General features: G+C 40.6%; 4 protein-coding genes across 5 annotated transcripts; 2 read left to right on the plus strand and 2 right to left on the minus strand.

The window, feature by feature from the left end:
• The first annotated feature begins 4,077 nt into the window (after window positions 1-4,077).
• LOC143374999 (facilitated trehalose transporter Tret1-like) lies at window positions 4,078-12,839 on the plus strand. Of its 2 annotated transcripts, none has more exons than XM_076824092.1 (4): window positions 4,078-4,217; window positions 9,633-9,751; window positions 9,961-10,406; window positions 11,922-12,839. In XM_076824092.1, the coding sequence occupies exons 2-4, from the start codon at window positions 9,658-9,660 to the stop codon at window positions 12,816-12,818; spliced, it is 1,437 nt and encodes a 478-aa protein (XP_076680207.1). In that variant the 5' UTR covers window positions 4,078-4,217; window positions 9,633-9,657; the 3' UTR covers window positions 12,819-12,839. The 2 variants fall into 2 exon arrangements, with proteins under 2 accessions (XP_076680207.1, XP_076681044.1); XM_076824929.1 differs by lacking the exon at window positions 4,078-4,217 and adding an exon at window positions 8,421-8,438.
• A 1,706-nt stretch (window positions 12,840-14,545) lies between these two features.
• LOC143371451 (uncharacterized) lies at window positions 14,546-17,259 on the minus strand. Its single transcript, XM_076816641.1, has 4 exons — window positions 17,086-17,259; window positions 16,808-17,027; window positions 14,989-15,219; window positions 14,546-14,949 (listed from the first exon to the last, which is right to left on the minus strand). Exons 1-4 carry the CDS (start codon window positions 17,241-17,243, stop codon window positions 14,653-14,655), a joined length of 906 nt encoding a protein of 301 aa, XP_076672756.1. The 5' UTR covers window positions 17,244-17,259; the 3' UTR covers window positions 14,546-14,652.
• Window positions 17,260-17,402: 143 nt separating this feature from the next.
• Nero (deoxyhypusine hydroxylase nero) lies at window positions 17,403-20,049 on the minus strand. The gene is made up of 4 exons (XM_076830474.1): window positions 19,975-20,049; window positions 18,987-19,657; window positions 18,569-18,889; window positions 17,403-17,767 (listed from the first exon to the last, which is right to left on the minus strand). The coding sequence occupies exons 2-4, from the start codon at window positions 19,264-19,266 to the stop codon at window positions 17,457-17,459; spliced, it is 912 nt and encodes a 303-aa protein (XP_076686589.1). The 5' UTR covers window positions 19,267-19,657; window positions 19,975-20,049; the 3' UTR covers window positions 17,403-17,456.
• On the plus strand, window positions 19,687-21,890 carry Mrps23 (mitochondrial ribosomal protein S23). The gene is made up of 4 exons (XM_076806950.1): window positions 19,687-20,211; window positions 20,577-20,738; window positions 20,814-20,916; window positions 21,533-21,890. Exons 1-4 carry the CDS (start codon window positions 20,168-20,170, stop codon window positions 21,659-21,661), a joined length of 438 nt encoding a protein of 145 aa, XP_076663065.1. The 5' UTR covers window positions 19,687-20,167; the 3' UTR covers window positions 21,662-21,890.
• The last annotated feature ends 425 nt before the right edge of the window (window positions 21,891-22,315 follow it).

Consider the following 22,315-nt stretch of genomic DNA (forward strand, 5'->3'; position numbering starts at 1 on the left):
ATAAACCATCGAAATGGAGAAATGTCTGTGTAACATATAAAGGTGTAATCACCAACCGCCGCACAGTGGTTTAAAAAACCTCAAAAAATCATGTCACAAATTCGTATTGTTTTTTGGGTATGTTTTTTTATCGGTTGTGTATTGGTCAATTCCTGTGACTTAGCCTCTAAAACCGATTACAAGTGCGGAAAAACTCGCACTACAGCAGTATGGCCAAAATTTTTACATATCACTAAGTGGACCTGTTTTTTTCTGGAGTAGTTTTATTACTGATTTTTACATAGTGTAGGACAAAAAGAGGCAGAATTGAAACTGTTGGCAGAATATAACAATATCTCAAAGAATACCGAGGTGTTTTAGAAATCACCATTTTTTTCAGGTACCTCCGTCTATCTCCGCAACGACACCTGAAAGGTTTGAAAGTACACATTTTGAGGTACAATTCCCATTGAAAATTCCATCGCCGTCTGTACCGTATGCAAAAGTTTTTGTAAATTTATTTCGTAAAAACAGGTTAATACCTAATTGCTACTGCTGAGCGTCGGTCGCTCTTGTGGTTTGTCGTTTTTCAAATTAATGAAAGGACCGGAGTATATTTGGACAAAATTACATTGAGGCATTTATATAGAAATTATCATGTGACGTCCAGTTTTTATTTTTTTTTTCGTGGAGTGCGCATTTTTACAAAGAAAACAAGCCTAAATCTAATCTGACAAAGATTAAAAAAATCCATGCGCAAATGAGGAAGTTACGGGCGATAGAACGGGAGTGCCTATTTTCAACTTTTTCCCTATTTTTGCATTTCTTCCTGTTTCTTGGCGAAATACGTATTTGTCTTCAATGAAAACAAATTTATATGTATTTAACGACTTTCGTGCGGCTACCTCTTTGCAGGAACTGGTTCTTTCCGCTGCGAAAGTTACTCAAGAGAACAGTGTCACTCGAACGTCTACACAGGCAGACTTTTAATTATAATGCTCCGTACCAGGCTGAAATGCAACAGGTAACAATGGCTAGTTTGTCGCTTAGTCACGTAAGGTGAATGTCCCAATTTCTGCTCATGTCCCCATTTCTGCTCATTTCGTATTTTTCTTAGTATTATAAGCGTCACGTTTGTACTATAGTTGCAACAAAATATTTAAACATTTACGCGAGTGTTGCACGAGCTTGGGGCAATACATACAGGGTCAGCGTTTTATCCTGCAACCCGCGCTCGCGCGAACTTGTAAAATGGCAACAGCGCCTCACGAACCAATTCCACTACAACCGTGTACCGGCCCAGCAGAGAGCTGTCAGTTGCCTGGACAGCAGTGATGCCTGACCTTCGAAAATTTTAAGATGGTCTCTTTCAAATTAACGTGGCAAACAGCTATTGGGAATTTCCCGCCCCAGGTAATCGAGCCGCGCGCTCCGCCTTTATGATCGGTTTACCACTCGCACCCAAGATTACTGGAACGAGGTTTGAAAATAATGTCGACTGATCTCGTACCCGTCTCAATTTAAAAAATTTTAGCTACGACGGGGTTGACCGCGGCGCTATACCCTTGTACGGAGAGATTTTTCGCCACCTGAGTGTAAAAGCCACAATAATGGCGCATCATTCCAAACGCAGTACATATGTATACCAGTGCCCATAGCGTCGCGGATAGAAACGGCGTAAGTGCAATAAACGTAAGTCAGGTGGAAGTATGCCGGGGGACCGCTGCATAATATTTTGGAGTAACTGATTAATGATGCTTCGGGAGATCGTTTAAGAGAATAATTTTGGTCATTTCAGAGCAATGTTACTAGCAGTTCAACATTCAGGAATTTGGAAGGCACTTTACCATCTTTTTTTATTGTTTGCGTATGTACCTACTACTGTCCTGTAAACTGTTCGAATTTGATCTTCTAATTTGTACTCCCCCCGAAATCCACACTCGCGAAAAATTTGCTCCGCCGATCCTGGTACGGCTCGTTCCCCGTACGGATTCTTCCAGCGACCTTGGCCCGAGGGCACGATGACATGCCCCGCGGGTAATGCTCCCAACGTGGTGGGGCATTTTTTAAATGAGGCCGTGGGTCCCGCTAATTAAGAACAGTACCGCAAAGATGTGTACGCAACCCCTCCACTCCTCGTTTATCGCTGGCAACGAAGCTTGCCCGCAGCAGTTACGGGCACCCGTACCCGCGGGAAAATCAGTGTGGGATAAATAAAATATATTTAATATAAACAGGAAAGATATATATATATATAAGATTGAAAGAAACTAAAACTAATACAAGATAACCGACTACGACACAAACAACTCGATTTAACACAACGACTCAGTACATCTACACACTCTGCCGGTTGTTCCAACTCTGTCCTTTCCGCGGAAAACTCGCCTTTCCGAAAAAGGACGCTACATCCCCACCACGCACGCTTTTCAAGTCGCCCTCATGCCCAAATATGGACATCGCTCCGCCGCGCGCTTTCTCGCCCCGACAAACCCTTGCGCGCGTCGCTGGGCCCGGTGACGCGTTGGGTTTTCCCCAACGGGCCTGTCTCCTCCGAGGTTCTCAACGTCTCGCTGAACTTATTCCGATACTACATCAGTTCTGCAGAAGGTCGCACTTACATGCCACTATCTTTAAATAAAAAGTCTCGAGAATCTCGGTATATCTTATCCGCCGGCCATTATTGATAAAGCTACATTTTTCCGATAATATGCAACAAGGGAAAGATAATTTCCTATTGAACGAGAATAAATAGTTCGCCTAATGAATTATTTTCGCGAAATCCTCCTGATGCTCCTTTATTTAATGTCTGTCCCATATCATGCATCATTAAGAGTTCATGGTACGCCAATAGAGTTATGAATTCCTGGGGCCTGAACTTAATTGTAGGAATAAAACACAAGGCGATTATAAATTGTATAGGAGCGTGGGCGCTGGGAAATTAGTAAGAATAATATGGTATTGAATGTGGGCTTGTGTTAGATCATATAAGGCACAAGATGAATGTGCATCAGTTTGGAGAAACAATAATATGGGACTTGTACGTTTTCGAGGAGATCGCTTCTTTCTAGTTTTAACCTACTTCAAAAGGAAGGAGGTTCTCAATTCGATGTGTGCGTACCTATGTAAGTACTGTGGCCCGATGGAAAGAAGTCGGTTGAAATGTCACAGGGGCAAGAGGGGTTCTTCGCTCGCATTGGCTCCCGCCGCCCGTGTCCCGTTTGCTTACTTTCTACTGTCGCGCTGGCCAATAGAGATACACTATTCGGACGTGATATTCGGACCCTAGAGTTTCTCGACAGTCTTCTTTCCATCGGTGCACAGTATGCTAGTATGTATTATGTTTTCCCGCGAATTTCTCCGTAACTACTGGACCGATTTTCGTGAAAATTATTGCATTTAGTTTAGCTTGAATCAACTGAAGTAGGTCACGAAGAAAGAATTATTATAAAGCTCCCTTGTCCCGCTACACCCGTCTCATTAACTCGAATAATAGAAGAAGCCATTGAATAACTACAAATAAATACAACACAAAATCTGTACAAAGAAAACTAAGATAATAATCTAATAATTGTTACATTGTCCACGTACGTTCTACAAGACTCGGCACTATCTTCTACGCGAGTTGCTATCTTTGCCAAGAAAATTAGGGCAAGAAAAATTATAGGAAAATTCTCTGCGAAATATAAAAACGACGAGTCTTCGAGGTCGTCGGGCATTGCGTTTGTAATTGTCATTGTGCAATACCGAAGGCTAGTGTCACCTCCTATCTAAGAATACTATCTATAGATGAAGGAAGATTATTACTATAGCAAGTCCTCAGCGTATGAAGTGTAACTGATTCTGACGATACTAAGGGGGCGACACAGTGACGAATGATTATAGTGCACGCCGACACCCTAAATAATATTACCCACAAGCAACGGCTCCTGATAATCAGTTATCGATTACTTCCAGACGAAATGTATATTTTCGGCGATGATATAAGCGTCGCAACAAGGGAAATGACGGTAATTGAGACGGCGATACTTGGCCTTGGATTTTTATCATCGTCCCTAACCCAGGAAAATTGCTCTAATCTTTCCTGAAGAGACATCGAACTTTATAAAGTGAGTGACTTGTGGCTTCTGATGTCAAGTAAGTGTTGGCTACTTCGCCGAAGTGACTGTCGCCACAAGTCACAATTCTGTACCTAATTGTAACGTGACAGTTACAAACGACACCTGATTATTTCCTTGGTGAGTGACTATCGCTTACTTTAAGTAAGGTTTCAATGATTTCCACGGCACGACGTATTCATCAGTGCTGTGCGTCAGGCGACTAGAGATGCACCGTTTCGGAACTGTCCGCAACTCTCTCGCGCGTTCGGTTACGTTCCGCGGGCTATTTTTCGTTACGCAGCTACACCCCGGTTATTCGGGCGGAGTGGTTTTGAAATACTTGGAAAATATTAAAGGGCGTTAATGACACACAAGGAGACAAAAGAGTGAGCACCAGGATGATAATATTCCTACGGTTTCTGATGTGTCTACAACAACGTTCACATTTGAAAGAGTATACGGTGAGTAACGAAAATATTCGGACAGTTTTTAAAATCGCATAACTTTTTTCAAATTAATCCAAGCGACTTGAGTTTTTTTGTGAAGCTAGAAGGATTAGTTTGCTAACTGATGTGATTCGTTGTTTTGAAAAGATGCAACTGGACGGAATAGCAAAAAAAAAAATAGTAAAGGCCGTTTTTTAAACTTTTTTTTGTGAGTCTGTAATGAAAATTGAAATAGACACGTTTGTAGATTGAAGTAAGTTGTATACATGACTAAAATTTCATGAAAATCGGTTAACGTTGCTCTGGGCTATGAACGCTTAAAGATCGCAGAATAAGGTCGAAAATCGGGAAATTCCCGATATATTTAAACCTTCATAGCTCAGAGAAACGTTAACCGATTTTGATGAAATTTTAGGCATGCATACAACTTACTTCAATCTACAAACGTGTCTATTTGAATTTTCATTACAGGCTCACAAAAAAAAGTTTAAAAAACAACCTTTACTATTTTTTTTTTTGCTATTCCAACCAATTGCATTTTTTTTTCAAAACGACGAATCACGTCATTTAGCAAACTGATCCTGCTAGCTTCTAAAATAATTCATGTCGTTTGGACAAATTCTAAAAAAGTTATGTGATTTTAAAAAGTGTCCGAATATTTTCGTTACTGTATTGGAAAATACTGTGAGAGCGCCATCTACTGAAGTTAGCTCTGTAATCGGGTGAATCGCGTTACAGGACTGGTGTCACACAAGTATTGAAACAGTGCAATAATGTTTTTGTCATTAAATAGGCTGTTAAATTTTACAAAATCGACCATCAAACAGTGGGAATTCCCAATACTGCCAATTACATGTGACAGCTAACCCGATTAGACTGTTTTCATTTTCGCCACCAGATTGCGTAGAAGAAATAAGAAAATGCCAATGAATAGGGGAGAGTCGTGCAGTACCGACCAGCTTACAGTACCGACCATAGCTAGTTCTCGCTTCTTCAACCAGATATTAGCACTTTACTTGTATTAACGAATGCGAATCACAATTCTGTAAAACCTATTTCGGGGTCATATTGTTTACTCCACTGATCTCGATGTTCTGAGGCATTAAGTTATTTTTTAAAGCTAATATTTTGTTTCTCATGTGAGTAAATGATTTTGTTCTATTATGCATACTATCTCTAGTCTATTCAGTTTACTAAAACGCCCCAGTTTTGCAATATTTTAGGACGCTGAAAACAGGGTGGTTTTTTTAGAATTATTTTCTCAACAAATATAAATAGAATCTTTCCAAAACTTTATGAGTGTTTTACTGTATATTCAGACAACAAGAAACCTTTTTTTATTCAATAATAATTTATTTAATATTGTTTTATTGGTATATCTTCGTAGCGCCACGCCGCCGGAGTTGTCAAGCACGAATTTTGTCGAAGTTGGGGAGGTTGAGGGGGTGGCAAACGAGCCGGGATTCGTTCGTTTGGTTTAAACGCACCTTAAGTCGTTGCCATTTGTTTCGCAATATTTTGTCATTATGCTGGTTCAGATAGCCACGCGTCTACAGATTACCAAATCTTGTTGATTTTTGTGTTTGAGATGTATCTATAAACAGCACTGTTCCTCCGTACATCTGCTAATGATAAATGTATTCCGATGAAATTGAAAATCGACGGTTATCGGTACATTAATTGAAGTACCTTTATATCGGATGCGTGTAAGCGTTATCAGAGCGACGGTTATCAATTTCGTTTGATTTAAGGGGAGTTCAATTAAGCGGGGCATGCAACGGGATTGGTTTCGTTTGAATCGTGAAGCGTCACTGTGACTCGTATTTCAATGAGGGCGATTTATAAATGGGGAATAATTATTACATTGCATATAGAGATTACAGTACACAAAATATTAATAATCTAAAATAGAGGCTGCATACATATTCCTGTTCGATGTGCGCAGTAGGGCTCGACGTTTCCCTTCGTTCCACAATCGTTCGAACACGAAAATTTAGTGCGCTTTGTATACAGTATTTAATACTTGGCGAGTATTAAAAATAAGTCGGTGCGTTAGCTTGACGAAGTCGTGAATGCTCGTTCTTCAGGGCGAGAACACTTCGTATATCTTTGTGAACGCTGCATCCAGGGTTTTACTCCACGCCTCGGCTACTTCCGTTGTGAATTGCTTTCTCAATGCCGGATGTAGGACTTCCAATATCACTTCCTTCAATTTCTAGAAAGCAAACGAGCTTTTCAATAATAATATTCGTGCACGTGCCTCTTCTTCGCGATACATGATAAATATATTTTTAACACTGCAATTACCGACAATTAATGTATATGTTACGACCCGGGGCTGCGGCAACTGGTAGAGGCCGACGAGAGGGGTATTTCCCAGGGAATACGGTTTATGAGTTTGTCAGTTAGGGGCGCGGACGAACCTGGGCCGCTGCGAGTACCGCACGGCCCGAGCGACCAGTCGAGCCGGTGTGATTTGACGCCGCGTTACATTCAATTAATTTTCATTTGGCCAATTTTAAAACGTCCACGTTTTTTAAAACATGTCCAAAAAGAGGAAAAACAGGGCTTCATCCTCCTATTTTTCCAAATTTTTAAAAAGGTGCCTTCAACTATAAAATTGCATTTGTTTAGAACAATTACTAAATAAATGATCAAATATTCGTTTTTATTAAGTGAAGTAATTTTTATTAGGTACTCTTATATCTGCACTGTAAGCACCCAAAAGGTCATTTTTATCAGTTTATTATTTCAACAGTTATAATTTTTGGAAAAATAGTAAACACTATATTTCAAAGAGCTGTAACATCTACAATTTTTGACATTTCGAAAAATCCTTCGAGATATGTTTATATACCCCTAAAGACTACAACATATCCAAGTTGCACCAAAATCCGAAATGTTGCTCCGAAAAGTGTCCGACTTCGCGTGGAATGACCCAAAAAGGTTCTCGACTCTTGTCGGCCTTAGAAACGGCCATACATATAACACATTTATACTTTGCCTCTTGTCGACTATAGTAACAGTCAATTGTAATAAACGTTATTTTTTTAAAAATCGAGCAACCCAGCGATCTTTATAATATTAGTAGCACATACCCACCGATGCAATTTTACCGCTCGAGTTGTATCAAACTTTAATTAAGAGTTACGAGGCACCACTAAAATTTCCCGCGACTCCCTGATCTCGCATCAGGTTCGTTCGCATCCAACACAGGGGGAGATTGAAAAAAAGGAAGATGAGGAAGAACCGAAGAGAAACGAGGGTGGCTCTCGAGGTTCGTCGGGATAGATCGATCCATGCAGATCGCGCCGTGATCGCTGGCTATCACAGGGTGCGAACGGTCGATTAATGTCACCGCAATTACCGTAATTCTGTGTGATATGTCACGTGCCAGCACGTACCGTCGTCGTTTCAATTCGCTCAATCGCTGGCACGGTTCGACGACGACTACTCGTTCTTCGAGCCCGACTAACCGCCACTGCCTATCTAATGCTATTTTAAATCTACCCCCTCCGCCGGGCCGCCGCTATTAACGCCACGCGTTTAAGTGATTAAAGGATTAAGCTCCTTTACACGATCAACGAGCAGCTAGCTCAGTTAGCTCAACCGATTCGACTGGCTGCATCGCGGTTTGGTCGGTGAACCCTTCTGTTAAAAGCCTTGACTCGCAGGGCTTAAATAGCGTTTAACAGCTCGATCCTTTTCGGGGGTGAAACGATCGTGCCAATTGGTCGTTACCATTACGCTTCGAGCCGTTCCCCGTGGCATAAGGGAGCCATTTAATCGGCGGGGTTCAATTACGATCCAAGTGGGCTAACTTTGTACGCGCTGGCTTTATTAGTTTAATCGATTAACCTTGCGCGACGTCGTCGTTAGTCTTTGGTGGTACGACAGTAACGTCATCTTGTAGGTGTGTGTTATACGTCTTACTTTTCGTGGTTGTACAAAGTGAAAGAATAAATAGAGAAGCAGAGGACGAGCTGCTTTCGAGATAATCGGTGTTCGAAGATGGAGCCTATTCTTGCAATTAGTCGAGTGCGCGTGTAATGGATGGACGTTTGTAATCGATTTTCCTGGGCGGATTAAACGAAAGCCGGTTTACCGAGACTGGAGTGTAGTGATGCGTTCGATATGTCTTTGACAGGCTTGACATTATTTACAGAACATGTCCCACATTAATGTAAAAACAGAGGGGGAACTGGATATCCAGTTATATGAATTAATTGTCACAGGCCATGGATACAGGCGATTTGTTCAATGTTAATTTTGATGGTTCTGTGGCAGATCTTGGTTAGTGACTTCTCGAACGGAGAAATTAGTCCTGACCGTATAAAATACAAGTATAGTTGAGGACCTTGCGGCAAGAGGGGTGCATCTTTACCAATTTTAAGTTAATTAAAAGAAACTGTTTATAAAATTATTGCTTTGACTTGAAATTAAAAACAGAACACTAGTTAAAAAATATATATTTTCACGCAATAAGTAGTAGCTGTTCAGTTGATAAGTTTCTATTTCTATTTTTCAAATCTGGTGCATTCGTGATGCGCAAAAAAGTAACGGGTGCAGATTCAAAATTTGTAATAGCATCAAACGTGCACCAAACGACGTAGGATTTTGTGTACATATATTACAAGTCATAACTCTTGCTGCTACGTCCTCAATTCCTAATTTAATATTTAGACACTGTATCTTCATCAGACACTGTATCCAAAGTTCTCGAGATGATACAAATGACTCTCGGTCCCGTGATCGTTCGTTTCGCAACGAAGCGTGTCGTGATTGAAAAGTAGCTGCTTCGTGGCTGGATGCGCACCTGTCAGGTGGTAAAGTTACAGCATCGATTCGCGTACCTGGAATGAAATTCACGTACGAGCTTTAAGCGCATTACGCGGAGTAAATATTGCACTCTTTACGTTGTAGCCTGCAAGGAAAATATTTTTCTTGTCGTCCAAAGGGGAAAATGGGAACATCTTCAGCATATTGAATGTTATAGAAAATGCTGTTTCCTTCTTACTAAATCTTCATTTTCAATGTATAACCAACTTGAAGGGTGATGGTGGTTAAGTTCAACGTAGCTACGATAATGAAAACAATCCCTTTTTAGTTTACAGAAGAGAGACTACACAACGATGACTGAAAAACTTGCGGACATGCAGAAAGTGGAAGAAGGAGTTGGCAATGGCACGAAACGTTTACGCCCACAAATAGTAGCAACTATTATAGGTAAATCATTCACATCCTTAACGAAAGTGGTCCCGAAATACAGTCATTAAACTTTAGAAGCTCTACTTTGACGATAAAAACGGATCTTCTTCTGACGGTCAATCTTGATATATAGGTATAACGCAGAAAGTGTTTGTGCATTTGTCTGTCGCCTAAAAACTTTCGAAGAAACTTTCTGACGCACGTAACAAAATTCTATTCGTTTGAAGGTACTCTACCGATGCTCGCCTGCGGATTGGTCTTCGCCTGGCCGACACCTAGCTTGCCCAAACTCCAGGAGAAATCTTCTCCCCTGCATTTGACTTCCGATGAGGGAGCATGGGTGGTCACAGCACTGCCGATAGGCGCCTTGTTTGGACCGATTCTATCCGCCTTGCTGTTAGACCTGATCGGTAGAAAATGGTTTCTCTACCTAACTTCGGTGCCGTTTCTGATCTGCTGGGTCCTCACCTTCGTTGCTGGTTCATGGATCGAACTGTTCGTGGGAAGGCTGTTCGGTGGCGCATCTATCGGGGCTCTTTGCGCCATGGTTCCGATATACCTCGGAGAAATCGTCGAGACGAAAATCAGGGGAGCTTCCAGCACGATGATGGCCTTGTTACTTAACATAGGATTTATGATAGAGTACATTGTTGGGCCACAAGTAGACGGAAAGGTAACTCCGACGAGCTGCCAGTGAAAATGCGGCAGACGCGACAGCGTTGCAGAGAAATTGGATAAACGTTTCACTGGCATAACGAAAGTAAATAATTAACACTTGGAGTGGCGCGAGGTTTTGTAAAATTCACCTGTTAAGGGGAGGTTTCTCCTTCAGAGGCCCCTAAAATATGGGGATTCTCAAGAATTTATAGAGAATAATCGACTGGGTGGAATGTTCTCAAATTTTACATATATGTAGGTCCATTGGCTTTTGACAACCCCCAGGGGGGGGGGGGTCATACCCTTTACAGGTTCGGAAAATAGGTTCATTTTTATGATTTTTTTTTCATATTAAGGGGGGAAGGGGCTATGGCACCATTTCTTAAGAAATTAAATTTCTTTTTGAACAGAATACAGCTTAATTTATACACAAGAAAAAAAAATCGTAAAAATTACCCCATTTTCCGACCTGTCAAGACTATGTACCTCCATCAGGGGGGAGCCTGGTGTAGCGGAGCGAAAAAAACGATTTTTTGTTCGTATAAATCAATAGTTGAACATGACGATAATATGTTCCCAAAGCCGCAAAACGAAATTCGAAAAATTAAAGTGGATATAGCCGTTTTTATCTACGGAGCACCAGGTTGCCAGAAAACTTTAAATGCGTTTTTCTCGAAACGACAGTTTTACAATTGGCGGGCAATGTAACTCCAAAAATATTCAACCGATCGACTTGACCTTGTGCGCGAATATTTGTGAACATTTTCGTCACAGAGCTTAGCTATTGGTATAATGATATTGTTTAAATAAATAACTTGTTTTACACATTTAAGGCAAAAATTCGTTAGAAAAAGTCAACTTTTTTTCAAGAGGCCGCCATTTGTTCAATTTTGCATCTTTTAAGTTACGAATTTATACGATTTGTGCATGCACTCATAAACTAAACAAAAATTGTTGAATTTTTGGTTTCAAATTAATACAGTAAACGCTACGTTGCCCCCCGCGAAATAATTGCGTCGCCAAGTAATTGGGCATAAGCCCGTATAACTCTGTTATTTGTCCCTCCTTTTAATATAATTTTTTTTATCTACCTTAATCTGATAATATAATATCCAGAAAGTTTCAGAGAGATCGATTAAATACTTCCTTTAAAAAAAATTCCCGAAAAATGCCTCGATTTTCAGCTAGTTACACCAGGCTCCCCCCTTAAGTCAGCCGACCCCTTCCAAGCGGTCGCTTTTGCCAGAGAGAATTTTGTACACAGCGTAAAAAGCCCATAACTCGCTTGCCTTCCCTTCAAAGTAAACGTTCAGGGATAGGTACTCGTACAATCCCTTCCGTACATTTCACAAAATATCGCCGTGAGAACACGTCGACGTCACACCAAGTGTTCAACTTCGAACAATGACAGTCCCATTATACTCATGATAAATTCAAAATATCGCATACCAATTCCTTTGCACGCCCTTCGTTACTTCTATAAAATCGTTTACTATAACGACGATGATAATCCGTTTACTCCGTTTCGCAGATACTAGTAATCATCTGCGCGATACCAACGATCGTCTTCATGCTAACATTCCTATGGATGCCCGAGTCGCCGTACTACTACTTGCAGAAGGGAAACCGAAAAGGCGCCGAGTTGGCCCTGAAATCGCTACGCGGTACGAACGACAACACCAACGAACTCAACGAAATGTCTGCGTTCGTAAAGGAGCAACAGAACGGAAGCTTGAAGGAGCTTTTCACAGATCGAGCGCACAGGAAAGCGCTACTCATCGTGCTGCTGTTAATGACGGGACAGCAGATTTCTGGACTGATAGCTATACAATCGTATGCTGGTCTTCTGTTTCAAAACGTCACCTCCAGCATTAGCACCAATATGGCGCTGATTATCCTCGGCGGGGTGGCCCTGATAGCGAGTATAGCATCCGCGTTCATCGTGGACATGTTCGGTAGGAAGCCCCTTTACCTGATATCGGCGTTCGTTTGTACCTTGTGCCTCGGCATCGTAGCATCGTACTTCCTCCTCGAGAAACTGAACATGGACGTGAAGAGTTTCTCTTGGGTCCCGCTGGTCGCTCTCGTGGTCTATTTCGGCTCCCATTCCCTCGGTTTGGCGCCTATCCCGTTCGTCGTCTCCTCCGAAATCTTTCCGGTAACGGTGAAAAGCTTGGCAACCACGATCATCACCACTTATGGCTCTGTATTGGGGATCATCGTGGCGAAATGTTATCAGATTGTGATCGACGCAGCAGGCTTCCACACAATGTTCTACGGTTTCGCCCTTAGCACGCTCGTGGTAGGGATCGTCGCAGCTGTGGCGATGCCGGAGACGTCGCGTAAATCGTTCGCGGACATCCAGATGATTCTGCACAAACAGGCGGCCCATAAGCTGCCGAAGGACAAAGAAGCTGGAAGCGAATAAACCGTGCTTTCATTCTATTTATTAACGCTTTGTCATACAATGTTTTCTATGTTTTTAACACCGCGTCGGGACGGCCATGCTGACGGTGTGCTAAGGACGAAAGCTTGTGACAAAAGAATCTGGCCGTGAGAGGACTGGATGTAACTAAACGGCTGTTACGTATTTTACAGTATAGTGCCTATCCGAGTTATAGTGACTTAGGTGTGAAGTCCCTGAGCGGGGTCTTACCCGATACCCTGCTGGGTACTGGCCGCTAAACGTGCCCCCTACTAACTCTTGCAGGACTGTATTTAGAGAAGACCAGGGCAAAATCGGGGCCCTAACAGAAAATAAAACAGAAATTGAAGATACGGTTTATCATTATTAAAAGACATCAATTAAGCTTTGATTAATTATTGTATTGATTCAAAAATTCTCCACTACTGTTCTAATGCAGTACATGTACCTTACTAAAATGTATTTGTATTTAATATGAGACAATTTTTAATAGCCAGTAGCAAAGCTTAATTGATGTCTTTTAATAATGATAAACCGTATCTGCAATTTCTGTTTTATTTTTTGTTAGGGTCCCAGTTTTGTCCTGGTCTTCTCTAAATACAGTCCTGCAAGAGGTAGTAGGGGGGCAGGTTTAGCGGCCAGTACCCAGCGGGGTGTCGGGTAAGACCCCGCTGAGGGATTTCACATCTAAGTCACTATATCTCGGATAGGCACTATACTTCACATCGACTTGCCCTTCTAAGATCGAACACGTGGCATCTTCGTTTCGCGCCTCCGTTCTCTTGCCGTGTTGCCCTTCTTCGCCGTATCTTCGTTGAGGGAATAGATTTGCCTTTTTTAATAAACCATCGAAATGGAGAAATGTCTGTGTAACATATAAAAAAAGGCATACCCGCTTTTGATACTATCGAGGTGTAACCACGACTGACGTCGCTCAGTTTTGGAGGCGAAGTTCCGGCAGCCACTTTAGCGTCCTAAGTGTAAATAAAGAACCTATCAGTTACATTTCAATGAATAGGTACGTGATAATCGGCATAATAAAGACTTTCTATTCAATCGAAGAGAAACCGCTACCTCATGAATAGTTTCCATAGGGGAAAATCCTGAACTTTTTTTCCTTGGCCTGTGCACCCTCCTCTCAAATCGCTTTTGTTTTGGAAAACAGCTAACTCCTTGCTTTGTTCCTATTGAAATCTCTCTGTTATTAATTGTATGCCAGAACATAAACAGACAGCATCAATCTTTCATACAATGTAAATTTTTGACAGTGAAGTTTCGTCGCAGGATTATGTTTATTACAAATTTTCATAGTAGGGTAAACGCACTAATAAATATGAAGCAAGAAATTAAAAGAAGTCAAATAGCGACAAATTTTAAAGAGCATTCAATTTTAGGGAGTGACAATTTTTGGGGAACATCACATTTTGAGGCGCAACAAATTTTGAGGGACGGGTTATTTTGGGGAGCGATACATTTTAGGAAGCGGCACATTTTGTGGGGTGGGAAATTTGGGGGAAGAGGCAAATTGAGGGGAGCGACATATTTTGAGTGAAAGAAATTGGAAAAGGTCCAAACACAGAGGCTTTTGACAACTTAAAAAACCATTCACTTTTTTTCATGCAGCGAATTAGAAATGACTCGGATGTGAGTTGCCATATTAAATTAATTTTTTAACTGTCTCGACTCTTCTGAATTAAAATATTTGATGATACTTTGCGGAAACGGCGGCACACGCTTGTTAGTCTAAGGGCGCCAAATCTTCAAATCCGTTCCTAATTGCCGCAACGGCAAAGAAGAATGGCATTTTAAATATGCTGAAATAGAAATGCTGCAACTTTTAATTACCCTCTGGTTCAGTGGAGGTCTCGCTGTCGTAATTAACAGATTTATCCCTAGATTTCGTTTTCAATTGCCTCCTGCGTTGGTTCTTTCTAACATCACTGGACTTCCGGCAAACATTTGACATATTGCCTCTATTTGGCGCAACGGTAGGGGTTGCTGGCTCTACCGAACCCTCCGTGGTCGATCGCCAAATTGCCCTTCGATATTCCCAATAACGTTTTTTATACAGCCAAAACTTCAACGGGAGGCCGTATATCATTTGTGACTGTGGATTACGGTGCCATGCGCAACACTGTCACAGAGATTTTACGTTTGATTCTCTATAAAGTCACAGAACTTCGATCCAAAGATTTAGCACGGCTTCCCGAGAACGACATACTTTCTTGGTCGCGGGACTCCTGTACGTTTGTATTTGCTCCAGCCGTTTCTGTTGCTCCTCCATGAGTTTTGGTAACATGCCAGCTATATCCTTCAAGTAGCTCATCTGTATCAAGGTGTACTCCTCAGACATCACATGCGGCAACTCTATCGCCAACGTTTCCAGTAAATCGGACATGAAGTTCTACAAACGAAATTCGTATACTACGGGCTGGAAGTAAATATACAGGGTGATTCTATATGACAAAATAAGACGAAAGTCAAGAGTAACGAAACTGCGCTGGAGGCTTCGCATGTTAGTTATCAATGTCTAGAGATTGGGGGCAGGAACGCCTGATGCATGGCAACTCGACGATCGGCGACTCGAGTGGAGGAGGTCATTCAGGCGTTCAGACCCGAACATTAAATATTAAGGGGGTAGAGACGTCACGTGACCTGGCAGATTCGGCAGGTCGGTATTACAGCATTTTTATCTGCACAGAAATGGTAATACCGATAGATCGACGATTACCCGGTGAACGCGAGAGGGAGCTGTTTGCTATTTCTGTATTCTATTCTGAATAAGTAAAGAAATTCTCAGCTGTTCCGTTATACTTATAAAAATTTAAACGGAAAGTCGGCTGGTACTGTAAACGTAGAAAATTCATTGTACATTTTAATTACTTGAAATGTGCTTATGCTACAATATTCTACGTTAGCAGTAAGGAATTCTAAGTGAAAAGGGAAAATAGATGAGGGAATGTCCTCAGAAAATGAAATTTGTTAGGTTAGACATTTTTTTACTAGCAAAGCACCGAAACAGAACATGAAATACACTTATTACACGTCCTCTGCAGAAAGCAGTTGTCAACAAACATTATATATACAAAATTGTATTGAATGTTGAATTGGGCTAGTGAAAATGCGCAGACTGGATGCGCGTGATTATTATGTAGTCGGCTCCTCGAAGTGACAGAAAATATAACCTAAATATATGCTATATGACAACAAATGTTTAGTGGCTATTTCAGCTTCAAAGGCATCGCCTTAAAGTTGCAAATAAGAGGCGCAGGCCTTTCAAGAGGCGTTCGAAAATTCTGCGTCTCTTCGTTAAACAGTCACTGTCTCGAAACATCTGCGCCACTTCTCGCTCTTTAATTTGCTCTCCGGTGACATTACTTTGTGCCACCTCTTTCGACATCATGTTCTCCTAGTACATAGCCGAATTTTTGGGCGTTCTCAAAATTTTTGCCAGATTTTGGCCCAGGTATAAGGAGAACACGAAGCGAAAGGAGGTACCCTGAATTTCAGCTTCGAAGGCATCCTCGATTGTCTCTCCGAAGACGTTACTTTGTGCCATCTCTTTCGATGGTACGTTCTCCTATTACAAAGCCCAATTTTGTGCATTCTAAAAATTTTTGCCAGATTTTGGCCCAGGTATCAGGAGAACACGAAGCGAAAAGAGGTATTCTGAATTTCAGCTTCGAAGGCATCCTGGATTCTCTCTCCGAAGACGTTACTTAGTGCCACCTCTTTCGACATCATGTTCTCCTAGTACATAGCCGAATTTTTGGTCGTTCTCAAAATTTTTGCCAGATTTTGGCCCAGGTATAAGGAGAACACGAAGCGAAAGGAGGTACCCTGAATTTCAGCTTCGAAGGCATCCTCGATTGTCTCTCCGAAGACGTTACTTTGTGCCATCTCTTTCGACGGCATGTTCTCCTGTTACAAAGCCCAATTTTGTGAATTCTGAAGCATGTCGTCATTCGTCGGAAACATGAATTTGAACGAACTTCGAAATCTCGCAACGTCAGTCCCATGTCCTTGTGAACCATCGCTATGTAACCGAGAAGATGCTTTTTCTGGACTGGCTTGTCCTGGTAATCAATGAACAGGGCGCACACGATGTCGTAGATGACAGTGAACTTCTTCTTCACTCTCGCCTCTTGCACGAATACCGGGACGGATTCTTCCACGAAGTATTTCGCGTATTGGGGATGATTTTCGAAAAGCCTGCGGATCATTATGTAACCAATTGGAGAATCAGTGACGCGATAGTGGATATAATTACAGGGTGCAAAACGCGAATCCGTAATATGCGCTGTCCTTGTCTATGACCTGCCAAATCTTTTTTATTACGTCCGAATCGTGACACTCGGTCCTGGAAAACGCATCGCGATCTGTCCTCACCGTCAAATGAACGAACGAGCGCCTTATAGTGTTTCCCATTTTGTATGTCTCGCGTGAAAAGTTTTGACAGTCATGACACTCATACAGCTGAAAATCACGTTTTGTGTCTCTACGAAAATGACGTACACACCAATAAATTGACAGAATATTACGTAAGTATTATACGATGATAGAATAGACGAATTTTATATTTTCTAATAGGTTTATCATATAAAATTTTTGTTTATTTATAAATACATTGGCAATGCAATTTTAGGCAGCGACTTTCCCCAACGTATCTGCGTATTGAAATTCCGTGCTATTTTCATACTCGCACATATCTAATGCAATTATACAACTCTCCCGTACAACTCGTTTGCTGTCATCCAGATATTTATTTAAAATACTGTGGCAATCTGGAGTCGCGATGGAACCTAATGCCTCTGCGCACTCGTGCCGTACCATTTCGTTCTCCTTGTCATTCTCTAAAGAAGCTTGCAAGTATGGTACAGTAATTTCTTCCTGCAGTTGTCCAAGAACAAAGGCGATCTCGTGTTTGAACAAGGCGCTGCCTACTTTCAGACCTATCGATCAAAGAAAGAATGGGTAATTTTGATAAAAGAATAATGAACTTTGGTAATGATTTAGAAGTTTTTCCATCCTCACCGATTTCCATGATTCTTGGATATGTTGTCGGGGACACGATTCTGAACAACTTTTTCCTATACATGTCACCACCGCTCGACCTTCGTTTCCGAGATAATCGCGAAAAACTGCTGTTACTACACAATGTATTCTGCCGTATACCTACCTACAGTTCGCGTTCGTGGCAGCGTATGCGCCAGCATGGGACAAACCAAAAGACAAAGCTGACCTTAATTCCCGAGATATTTGCGAAAAATTTCTTTTGACTTATTCCGACGCAACGCATTCCACTTTCCAACTTGTCCCGGATATTAGTATTGGTTGGGGCTAGATCAGCGCGGGGGGCGCGCGCCCGCTCGCGGGCGCGTAAAGCGTTATAGCGGGCCGATATGAGTCAGGGTGTTGACGGGCATCTGCAAGTTTCTGGTTCAAATCTCTAAACTCACATCAGTTCGCTATCATGCTATACGCGCCCCCCGCACTAATCTAGCCTCAACCAATACTAATACCCAGGACAAGTTGGAAAGTGGAATGCGTTGCGTCGGAATGAATCAACAGAAGTTTTTGGCTAATATGTCGAAAACGAAGGTTGTGTGGTGGTAACATGTATAGGAAAACGTTGTTCAGAATCCTGATTTTGACAACATATCCAAAAATCATTGAAATCAGTGAGGATGGAAAACTTCTAAATAATTACCTGAACTTTTAAGAGAAAGTGTATTTTTTGTTAGTGTATTTACCTTCGCTAAGAGCAAGAATGCTTTTTGACGTACGCATATTTCGTAAAGAAAACATGGCTCGATATCTTTCAAATAAAGGGATATTTTCATCTAAGAGAATGTCTCTTAACTTATCCACATCGTCGATCTCTGCTGGCGGTGCTGGGTCCACAGACATATAAGGGCTTTTCTCTAAATTTACCGACGTACCATTTAATTTTAACCACTGTAATCGGTTTAAAGCTAATTCACATGTTTCTGCCACTTCTGGTACACGATCTTTGCTGTATTTTTCCAATACAGTTATTACGCTAGCATCGCCGATCGCACCTAAAGCTTCCCCTAATATAATCAAAGAAAATATCATTCGCAACTGAATTACTTATAATCGGAAATTATCAGAGGAATGTAATGCGCAATGATGTTCCGTATAATGTACCTGCTTCGTGGCGAACCATTGGTTCTTGCGCGACATCTTCCAATATCTCTGTTAGAATGGGTATAGCACGAGGATCCTGCATCTGGCCAAGGCAATACGCGAGCTCGTGTTTCAATAGAGCAGATTCATCTTTGAAACACTTGTGGATTTGTTCAATGGCCTGGGGACCACCGATATTTTTTAAGGTGAATAGTGCACGGAATCTTTCCTTTAGTGGTCGATTCTTGTCGCTTAAAACTTGACCGATTGCAGAAATCTGACTCTCGCTTACGTTCAGCATACTGGTTTTTGAAATTGTCAATGAATGTTTGGATCAAATGAAAATGAACATAAATTGCACTGATAATTTATGAAATTTCGAGAAATGGTGTCAACTTCGGCATTCGTTTGATTCTCAATTACAGTGAATTTCAGACTGACACACAAAGTGTCATAGTATTGGCTGAAATTTTTTAAGTTTAAGTCCCGAGAGGTTAGGACCGCATGTCACAGAGAACCACTAGAGACATCGTAGCATTATATAGTATTATTCGCAAAAAGTCAGCCTTTTCTGCTTGAGCGCCAATTTAGTGGCCGCCAGAAGAACTAGGAAGAATAAGTCACATTCTGGAAAGGAGTTGGAACACCTGTCTATTACACCGTGTCCACGGAGAAATATTTTCAAGTTTCACCTATAACAAGAAAAATATTTTTAATAACCTAACCTATATATTATAGAAAATACGACAAATGTTAAAATACAATTTCATGTAAAACGTATAAATAATTAAATTATCTTCCCAACTTAACCTTTATTTCATGTGTAATACATTTAAACGCTATACAACTAAACTAAGTAGAGTACTTACACAAAAAACGTATAATAAAAATGACAATAGAGAAAAAGAGTTAGGTTAGGTAAGGTATTTAAATGATATCACTTGTTTTAAGGCTAAGTGAAATGAAATGATTAGTATGTAGACTCTCATAACAAAAGAACTGTACTCACTTTTCTTTGAAATTCTTCATAAAACAGTACAAAACATTTAAAGAAAAATTTGCGTAGTCCTCATTTCATTACTGCTCGACCATCTTCGACGAGTCGAGCTGGTAAGGCAGCTCGCGAAGTGTTATATATTTAGTTACGTTGTATATGATTATAATTGATTATAACAGATTAATTAAAATTTCATCTGTGAACTATGGCGCACAGTAGGCTTGAAAGAGTTGGAACAATCTTTTCAAGGTAATGCCTTACATTTCAACCTTAACCTATATAAATTCTTGTATAAAATAGGTTATAAATTACAATATAATTATTATGTAAATTCTGGTAAAATAAATTGTTATATTGTTATAAAATAATAGACACTAAAATATTCAAATCGGAGTAAAGGAAAAGAAAAGAAGTTGTGAGAAATATTAATAGTTTCATCCCTTTGAACCTGCAAATTTAAATTAGAATAGATTTTGCTTGTAGATTATGACTTGTAATAGCGTAGAAGCTAGAGAAAGGGCGGCGCCTTTTACGTACCCTTTAAATTTCACAATATGCGTAATAAAGCACAGGTGGGCAGGCGTTTGTAAAAATTATTTCTAAATACATTTTAGAATAACATCCTTGATTCAAGGTGGCTCTATGAAAGAGCAAAATGTGCCATTGTGGTACGAAATATACAAAGCTTTTCCTCCAAAGTATGAGCCACGCTATGATAGACCAGTGTCAGACAAGCCAATCAGAGATATATTTTACGAAGAAGATATCGTAAGAGTGTAAGCACGATTTATGCACAGACTGTATGTACATAGTAAATATAATTATACTTTAAACTTAGCTCTATTTTGCAGGAAATTTCATAAAGATATTGAATTTTTACCAAAAATAGATTTAAAAAGTAAGAAAAATTCCCGTTCTGAAACTTTTCTTGAGATGTATGCAATGTATCAGAAGGTAACAATGAAAACCATACTACTTTTAATATATAATACAGAATCTAAAAATATTAACTCATATCAAGGGTTGGGATGGTGTTGACTCTATACAGGGTTGCCAGATCTTCGGCATTCAGCCGGAGTTTCAGGTGTTAAACTGTTGGCTCTGGCCTCAGGCAGGCACAATAAAAATCTCCGGCAGAATAGAGAGTATGTTGCAGCATGCCATAAAAAAAATAGAAAACCATTAAAATCTGTAACAAATTCTAATAACTATTCATAATATTTTTTTATTATTATTACTCCTTTATACGAAGTCATTATTCTAATGAATTTTAGATGCCTGTTTTTTTATTGGCCCTTTTTTTCTCCCACTTTCCCCATCCCACTCTAATCCTCCACGAAATTGAAATCTCCGGTAAAAGATCAGGCCCAATCTGGCAACCCTGCTCATATAGAAATCCATAGAATTTTTGTAACATGCAATTCATAGACTTTTCTTTCTGTTTTTAATTAAAAAATGGATATTAATGTTCAAGCCATAAATAGGTGAAGGAACAAACTGTAAATTCTACATATATTTTTGATAATACATATTAAATGTTGTACGTAATACTTTACTTAATTAATTGCAGGATGGTTTGCAAGAAACAGATGCATATGAAAAAGCAATGGCAGAATATCGTTCAATGTTCCCAAGTGAAAGTGTACAAAGTAATAAGTCAACACCACCAACGAGTAGTACTACTACAACTAACACATGAGAAGTCATAATCCTCCTTTGTTTATGATAATACAATAGGTGTCTTTGAAAGAAGATAATATTAAACCACACGCATCATATGTATTTAATTTTCCACTGTTCATAATACTTGTTCAATGATATGCAATTGTTAAAACCAAAGTTGTCGTTAATAGAGAAATTAAAAGAATTTCGCATCGCATTATTTTTATTCTTGTACAAATCGCTGATGTAAATAAAAGCTCTACTAAGGTCGAAGCCAGATATATTGGCCGATGAATTCGTTTTCGCGAGCAGCGATCGAGGAGAAATGACCCATCACCACCTGACGATCGTGGATTTGTCAGTTGGAGTTGCGTAGCCCTCACAGGGTATGGTGGGGTAGCGGGAACGCTGCTCGGCTCCGTAGACCAATACGAGATGAAGCTATCGAGAAAGAATCAATGTTCTGACCAATAAAGCTCCTGAATTTTTTCGAAGCTAACGCACACCTATTCTGATGTGTGTACTTCTACGCTGACAGCTCGGTTTCGCCTACACGCCAGAAGCTTGGCACTATCCCCACCACTTCTGGCTCACTTTTGTTCTGCGAAGGCGAAAGCGAGATGGAACGAGAGCGAGTCAGAAAACGTTGAGAAAAGGAGCACCGAGGCAGGCAAACGGTGTGGTGGGAGAA

The sequence above is a fragment of the Andrena cerasifolii genome, chromosome 1 (assembly GCF_050908995.1).
Source record: "Andrena cerasifolii isolate SP2316 chromosome 1, iyAndCera1_principal, whole genome shotgun sequence".
NCBI lineage: Eukaryota > Metazoa > Arthropoda > Insecta > Hymenoptera > Andrenidae > Andrena > Andrena cerasifolii.

What these genes read in the sequence shown, in the direction of transcription:
- LOC143374999 (XM_076824092.1), top strand. Translation starts at nt 9,658, where the DNA reads ATGACTGAAAAACTTGCGGACATGCAGAAAGTGGAAGAAGGAGTTGGC. An exon ending in AATAGTAGCAACTATTATAG is followed by an intron (nt 9,752 to 9,960) that starts GTAAATCATTCA and finishes ATTCGTTTGAAG; the next exon opens with GTACTCTACCGATGCTCGCC. An exon ending in GGCCACAAGTAGACGGAAAG is followed by an intron (nt 10,407 to 11,921) that starts GTAACTCCGACG and finishes TCCGTTTCGCAG; the next exon opens with ATACTAGTAATCATCTGCGC.
- LOC143371451 (XM_076816641.1), bottom strand. Translation starts at nt 17,243, where the DNA reads ATGGGAAACACTATAAGGCGCTCGTTCGTTCATTTGACGGTGAGGACA. An exon ending in GGATTCGCGTTTTGCACCCT is followed by an intron (nt 17,028 to 17,085) that starts GTAATTATATCC and finishes AATGATCCGCAG; the next exon opens with GCTTTTCGAAAATCATCCCC. An exon ending in TGACGTTGCGAGATTTCGAA is followed by an intron (nt 15,220 to 16,807) that starts GTTCGTTCAAAT and finishes TTTCGTTTGTAG; the next exon opens with AACTTCATGTCCGATTTACT.
- Nero (XM_076830474.1), bottom strand. Translation starts at nt 19,266, where the DNA reads ATGCTGAACGTAAGCGAGAGTCAGATTTCTGCAATCGGTCAAGTTTTA. An exon ending in AATGGTTCGCCACGAAGCAG is followed by an intron (nt 18,890 to 18,986) that starts GTACATTATACG and finishes TGATTATATTAG; the next exon opens with GGGAAGCTTTAGGTGCGATC. An exon ending in CATTCTTGCTCTTAGCGAAG is followed by an intron (nt 17,768 to 18,568) that starts GTAAATACACTA and finishes TTTGATCGATAG; the next exon opens with GTCTGAAAGTAGGCAGCGCC.
- Mrps23 (XM_076806950.1), top strand. Translation starts at nt 20,168, where the DNA reads ATGGCGCACAGTAGGCTTGAAAGAGTTGGAACAATCTTTTCAAG. An exon ending in GAAGAAGATATCGTAAGAGT is followed by an intron (nt 20,739 to 20,813) that starts GTAAGCACGATT and finishes TCTATTTTGCAG; the next exon opens with GAAATTTCATAAAGATATTG. An exon ending in TGTATGCAATGTATCAGAAG is followed by an intron (nt 20,917 to 21,532) that starts GTAACAATGAAA and finishes AATTAATTGCAG; the next exon opens with GATGGTTTGCAAGAAACAGA.